Genomic DNA, 18,138 nt, shown 5'->3' on the forward strand with positions numbered 1-18,138 from the left:
CATAACCAGAAAAAAACTAATAAATGTGATCTAGGGGAAAAAGACAAAATACAGAAACACTTCCTGTGGGAAATCACTATTAAAGAGGTTTTTAGTTGATAGACACATGAAATTTCCTAAAACAATCCTGAGAATCCCAGTGGAAGTTCATTCTGAGTCTACCATCTATTACAGGTTAAACCAATTGGAAGCCACTGACATTTTTAATATTCACAAGAACTTGGTCAATGGTTCACCTATATTTACTACTCATTGTTTAATATGAATCCCTGTAGCCATCCGAAATGTTTCTGTCCAAGGGAAAGCTCTCTTCCTGGTGTCACCCTGCCTAGGTCAATGACCAACTTTAGATCCAACTGAGCTTCTCCTTTGGACTTTGCCCTTTTTTGTATAATCCATGTACAAAGATGCATCAGGATTTGAAGCTAGTGATTCTAATTGAGTCGGGACATGCCTCAATTATGGGAGGCAGTGTGGTCACCTGGAAAGAATGAGATTTGGATTCAGGAATTAACTTAAATCTCAGCTCTACCATTTATTAGAAATGTAATCTTATGCTTAAACCTTTACTCTTATCCATAGCAAAAGGGTAATAATGCCTGTTTATAGCATTGTTGTAAGAATTAAATCATAATATGCATGTAACTTGGTCCTGGCATGGACAGAAACTCAATACACAGGTCTCTCCTTCATTTCCCTCCTTTCCTTCAATATGAGCATCTGCTGCTATGTGATGAGAAGGGATCCCTGAAGAATACAAGGAGATGGCCGTGATAGGGAGCTGAAAGTGCAGATGGAAGGGAACTAGTGGGTAGAGACACAGAGGTTGGGCAGTGGACTAGAGCTGGAAGAAACCCTAAATTGGCTGTTTTGTATACGCAGGAAGAGTCTCAAACAGGAAGGAAAGATAGTACATGCTTTACACAGGTTGGAGGAAGGAAAGGTGGGTATGAGATAGGGACATAACAAACACTATCATCCTCTTCTGATTCAGTTATGTCCCACAAAGGCAAAGGAACATTAAGCGAGGTAAATAAGGTTGATATTCAGGTGAGATAACACAAAGATCCTAGCAAGGAAAGGAAAGGAATCTTCCTAATCTCAAACAGCAAGTTTTAGCCCTGGCAACCAAAATCATTATCTTTGACTATCAAAGGAAATACCTAGTGAAGACTGAGACTAAAATCAAGATGTAAATCAAATCAACTGCAATGGGCAACAGTTGAGAATTATAGCCAGCCTGAAACTAGGCAGTTATTTTTGTTAAAACCTCGTGTTAGGTCACAAGCAAAATATATAAAAGGCTCATCTAAAAACTATAGTAATTAATTCCAAATAGATCAATGGAACAGAATAGAGTTCAGAAACATCTGTATATATGAATATGGTCTTTAATGAATGACTAAACAGTTCTGCAGAGCAAGACAAAGGGCAGTCATTTCAACAAATGGTGCTGGGGGCAAGTGCATCTCCATATGGAACAGAACCAAACATGATCCCTACACCACATATCACACATAAACATTAATTCCCCACTGGACTGTAGTGTTAAATGTGAAAGGCAAATCAGAGAAGCTAGGAGGGATGATTAGCCTTATCAGACATTGAAACATCTACACAGCCTCTATACTTAAATGTTGTACAAATGGTACATGAAGAGACAGATGTTGAAAAATGAGGATGTCAAGTCCAAGCTGAAAATACATTTTGATACAGGAACTATTATTTAATTATATGATTTGGGGTTCTAATTCAATAATTTCTGTCAGTGATCATGCTCAAGTTAATTGGAGAAGTATGTACCTAATTGTTGGGATTTTTTTTTTAATGGTCTAAAATAAACTCTTTTAATTGCACATTTGCGGCTCCGGTCATCTGTGGGGTGAGAAACCCCCCTCCTCACTCCCAATCCCAGCTACATGGGTACAATCTGAGGTCATGGTCTGGCTGTCGATGAAGGGGTGAAGGTGGGTGCAGGGCTGGCTCAGGGATCTGCACCAGTCCGTACCTGTCTCTTCAGGGCAGGGAGCTCAGACCGTGGTTGTGCTTGCACTGCCTCAGGGCCTCGCTGAAGCCCTCACACAGGGACAGGTCACGGAGTGGTGGAGCAGTCCAGGAACTGCCAGATCTCGTAGGCGCAGGGCCCCATCTGCAGGGGCTGGGGTGTGGGTGCGGGTGCGGGTGCGGGTGCGGGTGGGGGCCTGCTGAGCGGCGGGCTGGGCGGGCTCCGAGCTGCCCCCGCTGAAGGCTCCGGTCAGGGCGCTGGCGCTGCCCACCACGTGCCCCACAGCCGAGCCCACCGCCACCCCGGTGGATGGACGCCATCTGCGCCATCAGGCCGGGCTGGCCCGACGGGGCTGCGGGGCCGCAGAGGGCGCGGCGGCGCGGCTGCGGGCAAGGGGTAGGGTTAGTCCCCGCCCCCCGGGACGCGCGACCACCGACCCAGGCGCCTAATTGTTGGGATCTAAGTCTGGGGAGAGGATTATAGGGAAACAGACACACACATATATATGTATATATTGATATATATGTCAATGTTTAAATTTTGAAGAATAAATATACATTGCCTTTATAATTTAAAAACAGCTAAAATCAGATCTGGTGATCAATCATGGTAAAGATATACAAATGTGCATGGCAATAGCAAGCTGTGTGAACTGGCTTTATAGAGATCAAACTAAAATTCCAGTATAATCAGATCTAGCTAATAAACATTAAGTTAAAATAAGTCTTAAAAGGGATAAGCAAATGGCAAAATGAAGACATTTTTTATTCAAGCATATGGAAGCTCTTTGGACTTAAGACACAAACCTTTATTCTATAAAACTTTTACAAGTTTTAAAAAGCCACAGAATACCATGAATTAAATGTATGATAAAAAAAGAAAAACCAGATTACATTGGGGCAAAGTTATTTTAAATATGGTACATTTCAAAAGACAAATTTTACAACGGGAGACTTTTAAGTTTGATTTTTCTACTAAAGGGCTTTTCTCTTTATTAAAACAAAAGTTTCTTCTTGAACCATTAGTTGTAAAATTTATCAAAATGGCAATCTCCTTGGTAACAGGCAAAGCCTGGTGAAATATGTAAAGCAATTTACATCTAAGATTAAAAGGCTAATTTTGGTATTACTGCATAGGCTTAGTATTATTGCATAGGTTCCAAATTTATTGTAAAACTCTAACTTCTTCATTTCAGATTTGCTGTTGCATCTTCCTATTCACCATCTAATGGTGGAAGCACCACCTTGTGGCAAAAATAGGAGCTTCTCAATGACAGAAGTCAAAGACTGATTAGCTAGATGAGAGGGACGAACAACTCAGTGGGCTTCTGGGGAACTAGTGATATAATTCTTTCTATTCCTTAACCTGTATAGAGATGCCATGAGCATTCACTTTACAATCATTTATTAAACCACATGAGTTTTCTGGTTTTGTACTTTATAATTTTAAAAGTTTGGGGGGGGGGGACGACTGTTTCTTTATACTTGAATTAAGTCATTTGCCTAAATAGTTGAAATTTCTAATTACTGCAGGTGCTCTGCAATCATCTGGAATCACCTATACACACCTGTATTAACACGTCTGAAAACCCAGAAAACTCTAGGTTTTATGGCATCAATACAGAACATCAAGGCTAGATGGCATATTTAACTATGTAACAACACTGTATCAGAAAGGATTTTTTCATGTTTTATTTACCTTATTGAAGGGACATGGTAGTATTAACAAAATGACTTGGATTAGCTAAGAATTTCACTTCTCTAACTGCCATAGAATCATTTTTCCTAGGAGCTAACGGCATGACATTTATTACCTTTCTCATACCATGGGCAATTTTTAGAGAAAAAGTCTTATTCTTTTTCCTTAAGAACTTGTCAGCATGCTTTTGTGACTGCCTCCTTCACTACGACCTTCAACCAAGCACATCTCTGTGGCAGGTGAGAAAGAGCCATTAGCAGACACTGACTGCCCTGTGCAGGGGTAGTGCTACACTGCCCAGATACCACCACCAAACCAGCTTTCATTCTACATGGAAAGCAACTCTCATACCTGGCTTCTTTTCTTCTGGGAAGATTACAGAGGTGGGGACATGTACCTGAGACTATTTCATAGGACAACGCCTTCACTGATTTAATGCTGATAACCAGTATTTATATTCCAGTTAGGTACAAAAAATATTTTTTAAAAAAATATAACATGTTTTATCCCAATTTATCTCACAGAATATCTCAGATCTTGATCAAGACAATTTCAAAGGGCTACAATATGGAGAGAGCCAGTAGGCAAATGTTCTATCTTTTATAATCTGACATAGTCCAGATGTGGCCATGTCAGTAATCATGAATATTGCTCAGTCAAGTGTTTAATTCTACAAATGAAGAAACGTTAGGCTGTTATACCGCCAAGATCTGTGACTTTCCTAAGGAGTCTTTAGATACAGCTACCTCAGAGATGAAAAGAAGGAATACTCCAGGAGGTGTTGTATCAGTCTTCAGATGGAGATGGAATTACTGAACTTAAATGTGAAGAGGTCAAATTGCTATGTCCCCCCTGAACATGAGTAAGGAAACATAAGCTTGCCCATGGCCATAACCCCTTGAATGTGCCTGATTGTGGAAGCTCAGCAGGGTCAGGCCTGGTTAGTACAGCAAAATACAAACTTAACAAGGCTACCTCACTAAGATTTCTGGAACTGCCCATAACCGATGTTAGGATAAAATATTATTATTATGAAGTTTTGGCATTCATAATCCACAGAAGTTATATTTCGATAATTTAATCTAATATTATCATGGTGCTCAACTGACCACTCTACCTAAAAAAGCTCTTCAATATTTTCTAAGAAAAATACAGTTAAGAGTAAGTTGTTGTTGCTGTTTTAACACTTTTTCTTGTAGAAATAGATGAGAGCTCTGGAAAAAGACAAAGAACCATGACGAATGAAGAAAATAACTAATGGGAACCCAATGGGAATGCAATCTTTTGAAATAAAAAAATAATTCTGAGATTGTTCTATTTTTTAATACAAATACATCTCATTAGTCAAAGCATAAGGTACCCCTAACATTCAAAATCGCAGGTGGCTGACACTATCACAAGCTTTAGAAAAAGAATAATACATAATAACAAACAGCGAGCTTAGGCACAGTTTCACATAGATGTGTTTTACCTTCTGGAAACCCAGAATCTAGAAATTACTAAAATTATAAAGGGGTTACATTTTATAAGCTCTTTCTCTCAATTTCACTAAATGTAACTACAATAAAATATTCACATAGTCTTTGTTCATGAAGCAGAAACGCAGAGTGATAGATTTCTTTCAAACCTTATTCTGATGAATGGTATTGAAGCAAAGCCCTCATTCAGTAAGATGTATACTAATATCTGTGAAGAAAATAACACTCTGATTTTATAGAGCGCCCCAGGTAATGTTAACAACTAAAATAAAAAATAAAGAGAACCAATGTTGTTTTGTTATGTCCTTGAGCTGGGAAGGTTCTCAATTAAAAGAGTCATGTACAGGAAATGCTACTCAAAAACATAAATTCTTACACATTTCTCTGTTAAATAAGTCTCTTTCAAATTCTTTAGGTAACAGCAAAAACAATCTTCAACTGTAAACTCTTAGCTTGCATGTTTTAATTTTTCCTGAATCTTGAAAACTTCAAAGTGCCATTAAATATATTATCTTCTGTTTCTTCTTAAAGAATTAATGTTCATAAAAGGATCATCATCGTCATCCTGAAATCACATACAAATTTATGTGAGTGATGGTTCCACGCTTCACTCAGACAAGACAGACATGGGTAAACAATAATACCAGTAAAAGCCATTTCCTCCTTTCACATGAGGCGGACATTCATTTTTCTATTTCCGTTATAAATATGAATAGTTTGTTCATTTATCTTTTCCTCTCTTCTCTGGTAGCTATTCCACTGTTAAAATAAATAAGTCAACAAAATTCTTAGCAAGCGCTGAAAATAACTGTGAGATATATATATCTGTGTGTGTGTGTGTAGCCCTACAATATATTCCATATACATTTCTCTCAGTTATTAACTTTAATAAAGGCAAATAAGGTGTGGGTAAACCAGGAAAATTAATATTCTTTAAGTCATTTCTGTTTGCTTTTTGTTTTTGTATGTGTGTGTGTGTGTGTGTGTGTGTGTGTGTGTGTGTGTGTTTAAAGATTTCATTTATTTATTCATGAGAGACACAGAAAGAGGCAGAGATACAGACAGAGGGAGAAGCAGGTTCCCTGTGTGGAGCCTGATGCAGGACTCCACCCTAGGACCCCGGGATCACTGAGCCAAAGGCAGATGCTCAACCACTTAGCCAACCAGATGTCCCTCTGCTTTTTGAATAGGTTTTTTTCCAGTTACATTTTATTACTGGTGTTACCTAATGTTCTGGAAACTCACCCCCTTAAATAATGAAACCACATGACCTAACTCAGAAATAGCTGTAATTTTTATTTCCCGTTACCCATTTCATGCTAGCAGTAGACAGCTACTCTCGGACTGCTGTAAAAAATCACCTAACAAATCAATCTTTCAAATATCTTTGTGGAAAAAGTAGTAGTATGAAAGTTCCCGTGCTGGAATGAGGCTGAAGATTATATGCATAGTAAGAGCAGACAGGACTTATCAAATACCAGTACTAACAATTTAGTTAAAGAGAAGGAAAACCAACAAACTTCAGATAAGCCCAAATTATAACATTTAATAAGGATAAAATGATTCTTATGTATTCTCTAGCTAAACATTCAGAAGAAAGCAAATTTGCTTGTAAATTTTTGATTTATGTTTAAGATACTAATAAAAAGGGATAATTATTTGGTGTTAGGCTTTGTTGATGGAATCAACACATTCAAATGTTAGCTAAGTTAGCTATCTCTAGTGAGAAATGGAGTCCTTAAAAAATACAAATCACATTTAGTAATTCATTTTCTGCTATTAACAAAGGCAGAACTTATTAATAAACCAGAGATAAATCCAAACTTTGGCATAATAATTTGCTAATAGTTTTTCCTTGTAGTTAACATGAACTATATACAAATCTCTAACTGTAACATATTAACATGTCTATCTAGATGCTTTAGAATGAACAATGAGTACACAACCACTTGCTTTCCTCCCAGAGGCAACATGGTAGTATTTCACAGGTAGACGGAGCTCATGCTGCCATTTTTCTCTGTAGCCTGAACTGCTGGTGGGTCTTCTCCTAAAGCTGGTCAAAACACAGCTGGGATACAGGAACATGACAGCAACAGGTGAAGCTCCAAATGAAAGGTCTGAGTTATATGCTACAGTAGGGATGAACATTGAAGACATTATGCTAAGTAACATAAGCCAGTCACAAAAAGATAAATACTGGGACTCCACTTATGGCAGGTATCTAAAGCAGTCCAATTCATAGAAACAAAAAGTAGAATGGTGGCTACCAGGGGCTGGGAGGAAAGGGAAAAATGAAGAGTTGTTCAATGGTGAAGATTTTTAATTCTGGAAGATGAAAAAATTCTGGAGATCTATTGCACAAAAGTGAATATATTTAACTCTAGTGCACTGCACAATGAAAAATGTTTAAGATAGCAAGGTTTGTACCACAATTTTAAAAACTTTAAAAATAAAAATAAAGAAATGGGGCTCCTGAGCGGCTCAGTGGGTTAAGTGTCTGCCTTCAGCTCAGGTCACAAGCTCATGATCCTCAGATAGAGCCCTGCAGGGGCTCCCTGCTCAGTGGGGAATCTGCTTCTTTTTCTCCCTCTGCCACTCCCCACTGCTTATACACACACACTCTCTCTCTCTCTCAAATAAATAGATAAAATCTTTTTTAAAAAATATAGAAATAGGGCAGCCCAGGTGGCTCAGCGAGTTTAGTGCTGCCTTCTGCCCAGGGCATGATCCTAGAGACCCCGGATAGAGTCCCATGTCTGGCTCCCCGCATGGAGCCTGCTTCTCCCTCTGCCTGTGTCTCTGCCTCTCTCAACCTCTCCCTCTCTCTCTCTCTGTCTCTCATGAATAAAATCTTTTTAAAAAGTTTTAAAAAAATAAAAATAAAGAAATAAAAATAAAGAAATGAAAGGGGTTATAGAGTTAAGAGAAACACCTTAAAGTAATTCATCAAAAACTAGCAAAGGCCCCTCAACTCGCTGCCATGGAGAAATGGGAAAGGCCAGGCTTTAACGTAGCTGAACCAATTAATGAGTAAAAAGAAGAGGCTAGTCTTGAGTCTGCCTCTTCCTACTCCTGCTCATTCAGTTTAGAAGAGATTTGATAGTTTTCTGGCCCAGACAACCACCTGAAGTTGGAGTTTCTTTCACACGTCCCGCCATGTGTTCAACACCTGAACACCTCTGTAAATGAGAAGCACCACCATGTACCATTTTATTAATGAAATGTGTAAAGCATATATGGAGGACTTAATAAATAATTTATTAAAGTAACATTAAAAATTTCCAGAGTATCACCATCAGTCCTCCAAACATAAATGACAGAAGCTGAGAAAAACTATTCTGGATTCATGATTCATAGGGCAAATTAAACAAGAATTCAGTGAATATCATATATTTTAAAAATTGGCAGGCCTTTTATATCTGAGCATTTACATTTACAGTTACTCAACAAATGCTACTTGTTGACTCTTAACATTAAGTATAGTTCAAAGGAAGTTATCAATTAAAGTATTTTAAAAATTATTTACACCAACTAGCTTAGTAGTCCTTATTCAAATTTTATAAACACCTAAAAATTAATAAAGATTTAACAATATTACTTTATTACCTCATCCGATTCAAAATCGACTCCTTTAGCTATTTGGCTCTGGGACATGCGCTTGCTTGATGATGTGCTCGACCACCTGAGGCAGAAACATGGAAAAAACCAGGAAAATGAACCAGAGAAATCATCAGAAACGCCTTTTTAATAAAGTTCATTTTTTCATTCTAGTAGCAGCCAGGATTAAAAATAGCTAATGCCTTCCCTTCAATCTATATTAGAGACATAAAAACTCAATGGTGAGGAGAAGGACTCTGAGGCTAGGGCCTGAATTCCAGTTTTGTCATTTACTGGCTATGTGGCTTCAGGCAACTTACTTAGCCTCTCTGCCTCAATTCCCTCATCCATAAAATGAGGATAGTAATACATTTTTTAGAGATTTAGTACGTACATATACCGAAAGACTTCAATCAGTGCCTGACATAGATGAAACACCACACCAATACCGGTTTATTATTACAGTGTTTAGCATAAATTAACGTGCATCTACTACCATCCCCATTCCTGAAAATTTTAACACTGAAATACTTTTTTATTCAAATATCAATTATGTTTCTTTAACAGGATAAAGGGATTTCAGAAGAGGCTCACCACTTTCTAGGGTTGCCTCATTGTTTGTATTATTCATGTTCAATCCAAATCAAATAGCATATATATCTGAGTGCTTGCTCTTTTCCAGGTACTGTGAAAGGCCCGGGGAAATATCAGTGAACAAAAAGAGCATGATTCCCATCCTTCTGAAGCTTAACTTGTTGTAATGGAACTCACATTCACGTTTTTTTTTTTTATCAGTGAGAATTCTAAATCCTCTTAGATCAGGCCGCTTCAGCCTATCCAGACTGCCTGGTTTTTACTGCCTATGAAACAAAGAACAGTTCTCCCATTTTGAAATGGGGTACACTTCAGTAGTTATATAAATACCTACAAAATATCCTTAATGTTGCCTCTAGGTTTGCTAAGCCTAAAATATTTACCATCTGGCCCTTTAAGAAAGTTTGTTGACTTCTGTCTTAGAGGAAAGCAGCATTTGTGAATTCTTAGCTAATAATTTATTATCACACTTTGGAATGTTATAGCAAAAGAAATATGTTTGAAGGTCTTGTCTGGACAAGCAGGTTAGAATCAAGGGCAGGTGTCAGAAGGAAAAAGAAAAAAACCCACAGGTTCCTGAGCATAAAAGTAAAGGACAGGAGGGAACAACATGACTTTAGGAGTAGAGATCCAGGAGATTTCTCAAGGGAAATCTGTGGAGTGCCCATCCAACATACTTGACCTAAGCAGGAACTGGTCAGTGGTGGACCTTTTTTCTATGTGTGACAGGAAGCAGATCATCAAGAACAGAAGGCCACAATGCCAAGGTGGCAGAGTGAGGCTAATGTGTTGTTGGGGGGCTGGACAAACGGGGGGTTTATGGGAGGAAATACCCACTGAGACCTGATTCTGCTTCTGATGTGTCCCCAAATAACCAATGGGACCCAGAAACAAGCCAGTCATCCATGATGGACAGCGGCTTACCTGATCATAGCAAGGGTCCTAAGTTCTGCCTTGGGGGAGCCCAAAGAGCTACTGATCTCCTCTGTGAAGGATTCCCTATCCTTAGAAATCAGTGGGGGAGAGAGAAAGAAATGGTTATACTGTTTTAATTGCTGGGTCGAATAAATGGGCCTTTTCTAGATATGAGAAAGAGTTTATTTAACTTGATTAGCTTCATGTGGATGGGTAAAAAAAATAGAGAGGGTGTATCAAATTGAGTGCCAGAAGCTCTAAGTTCTCTCCCTTTTTGTTTGGGTATCATTTGGAGCCATAAATTAAAGTTCCTATCTAAAGATGTTCAGCCAAGAAGTCAGTTGTAGCAGTGTCATAAACACTAGGTAACATGTTAAATTGCCCTTATATTGGGCAGTCCTGGTGGCTAGGCGGTTTAGCGCCACCTTTGGCCCAGGACAGGATCCTGGAGACCCGGGATCAGTCATGCTCCCTGCATGGAGCCTGCTTCTCCCTCTGCCTGTGTCTCTGTCTCTGTCTCTCATGAATAAATAAATAAAATCTTTAAAAATAAAAAAAATAAATTGGCCTTATATTGTGCCTGGCACATAAAAGGTGCCGCAAAAATATGAGTTCTCCACCACTCCACGGTTTAACAGAATCTTCTCAATCTCTGTTCCTCTCCCCCGCACCATGGGGTTGAGTCTTCTGTTCACTCTTTTGAGGGAAGTTGTTTTATCTGCCACATCTATCAAACCTGAAAGGTCCTCTTATTCCCAGTATAAGAACAGAGCTTGGGAACAACTTTTCTAGGGAAAAGTAGGCTTTTTGTTACCCATCTGGCAGAAGGCAGTTTCTCAACTGGAAGTGATTTCCTTTTTCAAGTCACCTGCTGGGCACATTAGTGCTTTTATTGCTTACCATTCTTCCTGCTACTCTTGCTCTATTTTCCCTTGCTTGTTATTTAATTTATTTAACAAACACTTATGGAGCTGTTACTGTGTGCCAGGCACTGTACTTAGCAATTTATAAATACTCACTTGGGTCTCATAACCCTATGAGGTAAATACTATTATATTCATTTTATAAATGAGAACATGGAGGCACAGAGAGGTTTTAAAAAAAAAAAAAACCCAAAAAACTTGTACAAGGTCCATACCTACTAAGTCAAAGAGCCTAAGTACTGTAAATTATAATCAAAATAACCAAGGCACCAGTACACAATTCTTTAAAACCAACCTAAAATTTGTCATTCAGTTGCTGTCATCAGAAACACAAATCTGCTGTGGCTGATTTCAGATCTGCTGCCAAAATGCTAATTTCTAAACTGCCTCTCATCATTTAAATGGTTCTTACTGCCTGTACAATGGTTTGAGAGGTGAATCTATTATGCTATGAAGCAACAGCAGAGACAGTTCTGGAGAATGCCTGGCTGTGTGACTACCTGGGCCACTGTAGGTTAAGTCATTTAACCTCCTTTGCCTCACTTTCTTCCAAGGGACTTTAGGGATAATGTGGTACATGTGAGCACTACACAAGCTAATACAGATGTAAAGGCTCAGAAGAGTAAACGATTCAGTTATTTTTACTATCTCAAGAGTAAATAAGAATGAAACAGACATTTATTCTACCGAAAAGTAGACAACCCAAAATGGTCACAAAATCAAGACATTTTTCTTTAATACCCTTAAAATGTATATCAAACGTACTAAAATATTTTCATTAGTTCCAATAATGAAAAATAAGGCCCTCATGTAAGCTAAAATTCTATATTCCTCTCAACTACTGATGCACTACTGGAAAAAAAGAAAAAAAAACACACACACCTCAGAAAGTTACACTTCTTTGTGTGTGTGTTCTAATTCACAAAGACAAGAGTGGCCAAACAAGTACTGGAAGGGACAACTCTTTTCTTTCGATGGACTGACATATCTTCATATTCTTTCAATAAATCTTCTTTTCCCTAAGCAAATTTGAGTTAGGTTTCTATTGGCTGGAACCAAAGTAATTCTTAAACTCAAGTTTAAGACAGTAACTCAAGACTGAGAAATTCAAGTAAATCTTCATGAGCTAACTACTGCAATTTATCCTCAACTCTGGACCACAAATATACAATCTGACCTGTATCTGAGCCCAAGTCTTGGGATTTTGCATTCCTTCTACCAAGGGCAGCAATGGCTTTGGCAACTCTGTACTCTTCTGGGTCTTTCTCATGTGCTGCTACTTTTTCTAAATTCTAAAAGTTGAAACCCAGGTACTGGAACACAAGCCTTCTTTTCTTTCTACCTTCTCTTTTAAGGTGATCGATCCATTCCAATGGCCTTTAAGTTAAGTATTAGGGTATCAGTTATGTGCTGCTGAGAGGTAAATTTATGTATCATTCAAACCTCTTATCTGAGCTCTAGACTCAATATATCCAATTGCCTACAACCACCAACTGCCCATATAAATTTCACAGGCAGCACAAACTTTCCGCATCTAAAGCAGAACTTTTGATTATCTGCCTATTATCCCTTTACAAAAATCAGTTTCTCTTCTTTTATGCCTAAGTATTAAGCGTTCCAGCAGGAAGCCTGGAAGTCAATCATGATACCTCATTCTCTCTCACTCCAAATATTCCATTCATCCCCAACTTCTGTGATGTCCACCTCACAGTACACCCTGAAACCATCTATTCTCCCCCTTTCCCCTGCTACCACTCTGGTGGCAAGCCTCCATCACCTCTCTTCTGGGGGACTACACTCCTTTCACGTCAGTCTACTTGTGCCCTGCCTCCTGTACCACAGGGCTCCTTTGTAAACTTAATCCAGATGGTGTCACTACTCTCTCAAAAGCCTTCCATGGATTTGCCTACATTTATAATACAGTCAAAATGCCTTACCCTGCTCCACTGTTCCTGTTTCATGATGTATTCCTGACTTTCCTATTCTTACCTCAAATTCTTTCTTTTCCGTGTTTTAGTCATTGGCTCCTACACTACAGGGAGTTTGTTTCTTTTCCAGGAGACTCTGCATGTGTTTTTCCCTCTGCTTTTTGCAAGGCCAAGTCTCTCAATAAGATTTTCACTTAAACGTAACCTCCTCAGAGGCCTTCCTCCCTTTCCAAGCAGATGTCTGTGGCCTGTCACATTACTATTTAATGATGCACCCTAATAATTTTGTGTGGGCCACCCCAACATGGGTTACTTTGGCATGAAGATTATTTTGAATTAAAAAGCAATCAAAACTCAGCAGATTCAGGAAAAGCTCTTTACCTTCTTCTCAAATACTTAAAAAGGATTTCGATATTGGGCCTGTTCTATCACCATAGATAGGTAACTACATTATGGTATGAACCACATATAGTAGACAGAGAGGAACCCAGCAAGATCAACGTCCTGTCTGTCCTACTGATTGAGTGGCCCATCAAACATTTGTTTATACCAAGCATGTGCTCTCTTTCACCTTCCTGTGAATTGCTTTCTCTCCCATTGACATCTAAGACGCCTATCCCCTTTCTCCTCAGTCCAGAATGACCTATAATACCTCATTTTGTCAGTTTGGAATTTCCTGTTTGGGTGGATTCCCCCTACATTTGAAATTAAATTTGATTTCCTCCTATTTATCTGTCTCATGTCAATTTGATTCTTAGCCCAGCGAGAAAGACCTTGAAGGGTAGGAGAAATTCTTCCTCCCTGACAATTTCTTCTAAGCATTCTTACACACCTGTTCATCATCACCCCCCATGTTGCCTACCTTCTTTGTCAAGCCTTTGATAACCTATTCTAGAAGACAGTGTCACTTCCATTAGATTTCATTACACTTGAACATTTACATTGTTGGATATTAGTGCCTTATAATTAACATACTGCTAAAGTGGAAATCCTCAAAGGAGGGAGACATTTCTTCCATATTTCTACCCCCAGCTCCTAGCATAACGTTTAACTGAACAAATATGTGGATGTGGAACTATACCTACCAATTTTCCCAATACAGACACTTAGTTCACATAAAGTATATATATATATTTTTTAATTTTTATTTATTTATGTATGATAGTCACAGAGAGAGAGAGAGAGAGGCAGAGACACAGGCAGAGGGAGAAGCAGGCTCCATGCACCGGGAGCCCGATGTGGGATTCGATCCTGGGTCTCCAGGATCGCGCCCTGGGCCAAAGGCAGGCGCTAAACCGCTGCGCCACCCAGGGATCCCTAAAGTATATATTCTCAAGGTCATTATCACACCACAGGAATGAAAACTGGCTCAAAGGTATAGGGTAGGTGAAATATTTGAGATACTACAATGGTTTTGGCCTGTCCCAAGCTCAATCCTACGCAGCAAAATTTCATTCTTTAGTATTTAATTTATCTTGTTATTTCAATTCATTTAAATCATATTGAATTTTTATCCTTAGGTAACAAAACACAACGTTGAGATCATGGAAACAAGGGTGAAAAACACTGAGGTAGAGTGTTTTCTCATTCTCTCCCTTACAGCTAACAGCTCCTGCTCAGGCATTACTCTCAAATGTCCTTCCCCACCCTTCTGCTCCAGATGATTCCTATCTTCAAAACCTCAGCTAAATGTAAATTTAGTGAATTTTACTTCCTCTAGAAAGCTTTTTCTTCTTTCATAGCCCATAATTCTTGTTCCATTTTCTAAGGGCCTATGAACACTCGCACCTAGTCTGTATCATAAAATTTCACACATAATTATGTACTGACTCATCATCTTTTAATGGATTGAAATGTGTTCATCTCTCTTTTCCACTACAACTTATGTTGCCTAAAGGCAGTAAGCATTTTAAAACATTTATTCTATCTCCCATCAGACCTAATATAATGCTCACAGAAAAAAAGAATTAAAACAAGCTCCTGATTATTTTCTTAAGTAGAAATATTCATTAACTGAGCTTCAGTTAAGCAGTGTCCACCTACAATACTAACACAGAGAAATGCTACCAGTGCAACAAGTCAAGCTTTACAGTAATAGCAAAAATGGCAAAACCAAAAGGACAGGAAAAAGCATACAAGTGCTCTGAAGGCAGGAATATTCAATGTGCTCCTCTTTTTAGTGTTTAGCACAGCACCCTGTGTAACTCAGTATGTAAAAATGCGAAAATGAAGAAGAGGGGCTGAAATCAATTATTAAAAAAACAAAACAAAACAAAACTATTTTTTGTTAATTAGAGAGAACATAGAACTCCACTAGGAAAATCCTTGAGTAATAAGGGCAAAACAAATTACAGTTTAAGTTTTATTGAAAAATACTTGCAATAATGCTACATCACCTCTATGAACTAGCCTTTGCTCATTCATTTCCCTATTTACTTGACCAGCTGAAAATAAATCTGTTAAACTTCTATGGCACAGAAAAACATAAAGGTAGAATTCTGGATAATTGAAAGTTTTTTTTTTTTTTGTTTTGTTTTGTTTAATTGAAAGTTTTTTCAGACGTTTTCTTTTTGCTGAAAAATCACTGCATCTACCTTTGTTCTGTTTTTGAAGTGGTAGGAAAAATGTCTTCTTCCACATCTGACTCATCCACCTCAATCACCTAAGGTAAAAACAAAACAATCAATAGTTTTTATGAGAATGGAACATCTGAATAAAAACAAATAGCTGAATTAAAAAAAAATGTTTTAATATACAAAAAAAAAAGTCAAAAAAAGGGGGCAGAAACCACATTAGTAAAGAGTAATTGTTAAAACTGAAGCTTAGGGGCGCCTGGGTGGGTCAGTCAGTTAAGTGTCTGCCTTCGATTCAGGTCATGATTCGAGGATCCTGGGGTCAAGTCCTCACATCAGGCTCCCTGCTCAGCAGGGAGTCTGCTTCTCCCTCTTCCTCTGCCCTTTCCCCCTGCTTGTGCTCTCTCTCTCTCTCAAATAAAATCTTTTTTCTTTTTAAAAAGATTTTATTTATATATTCTTGACAGACACAGAGAGGTAGAAGGAGAAGCAGGCTCCCTTTGGGGAGCCTAATGCAAGACTGGATCCCAGGACCCTGGGATCACAATCTGAGCCAAAGACAGATGTTCAACCACTAAACCACCCAAGTGCCCCATAAATAAAATCTTAAAAACGAAACAAAACAAAACAAAAAAAACCCCTGAAACTTAGCCTAAGCTCCCTCCAATGTCACTCTTTAATCACAAATGGTATCCTATGCATGCATGTCTGAGCTCACTTTTCTCCTGGACACCAACAGCAGCCAGGTATCTAGAAGAACATGCAGTTAGACTGGTGAATGACTCACACAGGGTCATGTGCAGATGGTACCTGTGGTTTTCTCGGGTTCTAGTGAGGAGTCAGACAATTAGTGTTCCATTCCCAGTTTAAAATTAGGTATAAGACCATGTGGGAAGTACTACCTTTTTATTACATTCATCCCAGTTAAACACCATTTGTTAGTTTTACGTGTCTCAGGAAAGATACTTGTTATTCTTGATTCTATCATCCAAAATACTACTTACTCATCCCTCCACATTCTGTGTTAGCTTGACATTCAATATACACATTTGCTATGTTTTCAACTAATGAATGAAGCCAAGGACAAAACAGTGAAAAAAACACCTGAGTTCTCCCCCTCCAGGCTAATACTGAACTATTAATAAAAAATTGTTAAATGCAATTGCTTAAGAAGCTATGAATCCACCCAACATTTCTGCATTTTGTCATAAAACTATTAGAAGATTGTCTTATGTGCCTTGAAGGAATCAAATGTATTCAATTCTCCTCTAATCTACCACTGTATAACCAAAATCAAAAAATGAAGGAAAAAATTAGCACTTGATCCCTTTGAATTCATGCCTTATAAGAGAAAGTTCTAGAAAAGCTACCTTGTGGATGTGCTCATTTTGTTTTTAGATGATCTGGAAGTGATAGCAGGCAACAGTTGAATGCAAATAAAATGGAGCTCAGGATAAAAGTTAGTGCCTGTACACCCACATAACAACAAAAGGAAGAAGGGGGGAAAGAAGATGAAATTAAGGGAGTTGAAAGGACAAAATAAGAATCAGGGCAGAGAAGTCTCCTGGAAAAGGAGGGTGGCCAATCATGTCACATATTGAAGGGATGAAGAATGAAATCTGAAAAAATGTTGCTGGGACAGGTATGAAATAGAGCACTGACTCTCAATGGGAAGGTGGTAATAACTATTATTCTGGAAACTTATGGGCATGTCTGGAGACACTGCTGATTGTCATAATTAAGGGAGTTGCTACTGGCATCTAGAGGGTAGAGGACAAGATGCTGCTAAAAACTCTACAATGCAGAGGACAGTCCCTTCCAGTGACTTACCTGGTCCAAGACTTATCTGGTCAATAGTGTTGCTACTGAGAAACCCTGATGCAGAGGGAAGAGTACTGCCTTAGGAATAAAGAGATGTGGGTTTTGAAAGTAAGGTAAGATGAGAGTCAAGCCCACATAAAATCTTGGAATCCAAAGGAAATTCAGAGGCTTATGTTAAATCTAGAGCTTAAGAATGAGGTCCTTACATTCTGACAGCTTGGTTTGTCTTAGTCTAGCTCCAGTCATCAGGACATAAGCCACAGTGTTGTGAGAGGATAAGAAACAAAAGGAAGCCAGATTTAAATGAGACCTCTATATGCACTGAACTCCAATTTTCAGTATTAATATTTCATGCATGGATTTTTGGCTCAATATTATTTATCCTCAGAAATCCATAAATGTATGTATGCAGTAATATTTTTAATCATGAGATACATTATTTAAAAAAAAAAAATCCTAGAAGCCCCCAGTGTGGAGAATCTATAAAGTTCTCTCCAACTTTAATGTTCTCCACTTTTTCTTCTTTTATTTACTTTGTAGATCAAAGAATTGACAATTCATAATGCAGGGAGCATAAATTATTAACACACAACTATAAAACTTTTT

General features: G+C 38.3%; 1 protein-coding gene across 14 annotated transcripts in view; it reads right to left on the reverse strand.

Annotated features, from left to right (window-relative positions):
* Window positions 1-2,791: 2,791 nt before the first annotated feature.
* The window catches only part of MRE11 (MRE11 homolog, double strand break repair nuclease), a 72,571-nt gene continuing 57,224 nt past the window's right edge, over window positions 2,792-18,138 (reverse strand). For 9 of the 14 annotated variants that reach the window (XM_072726189.1, XM_025993242.2, XM_025993246.2 and 6 more), the window contains 3 exons: window positions 15,733-15,800; window positions 8,788-8,863; window positions 2,792-5,746 (listed from right to left, as the gene is read on the reverse strand). In XM_072726189.1, the coding sequence (XP_072582290.1) occupies window positions 5,690-5,746; window positions 8,788-8,863; window positions 15,733-15,800 (201 nt within the window). In that variant the 3' untranslated portion in view covers window positions 2,792-5,689. The remainder of the gene's footprint in view (window positions 5,747-8,787; window positions 8,864-15,732; window positions 15,801-18,138) is intronic. The other 5 variants (XM_072726192.1, XM_072726191.1, XM_072726197.1 and 2 more) reach the window with 1 other exon arrangement.

The sequence above is a fragment of the Vulpes vulpes genome, chromosome 11, assembly GCF_048418805.1.
Source record: "Vulpes vulpes isolate BD-2025 chromosome 11, VulVul3, whole genome shotgun sequence".
In the NCBI taxonomy this organism is placed as follows: domain Eukaryota; kingdom Metazoa; phylum Chordata; class Mammalia; order Carnivora; family Canidae; genus Vulpes; species Vulpes vulpes.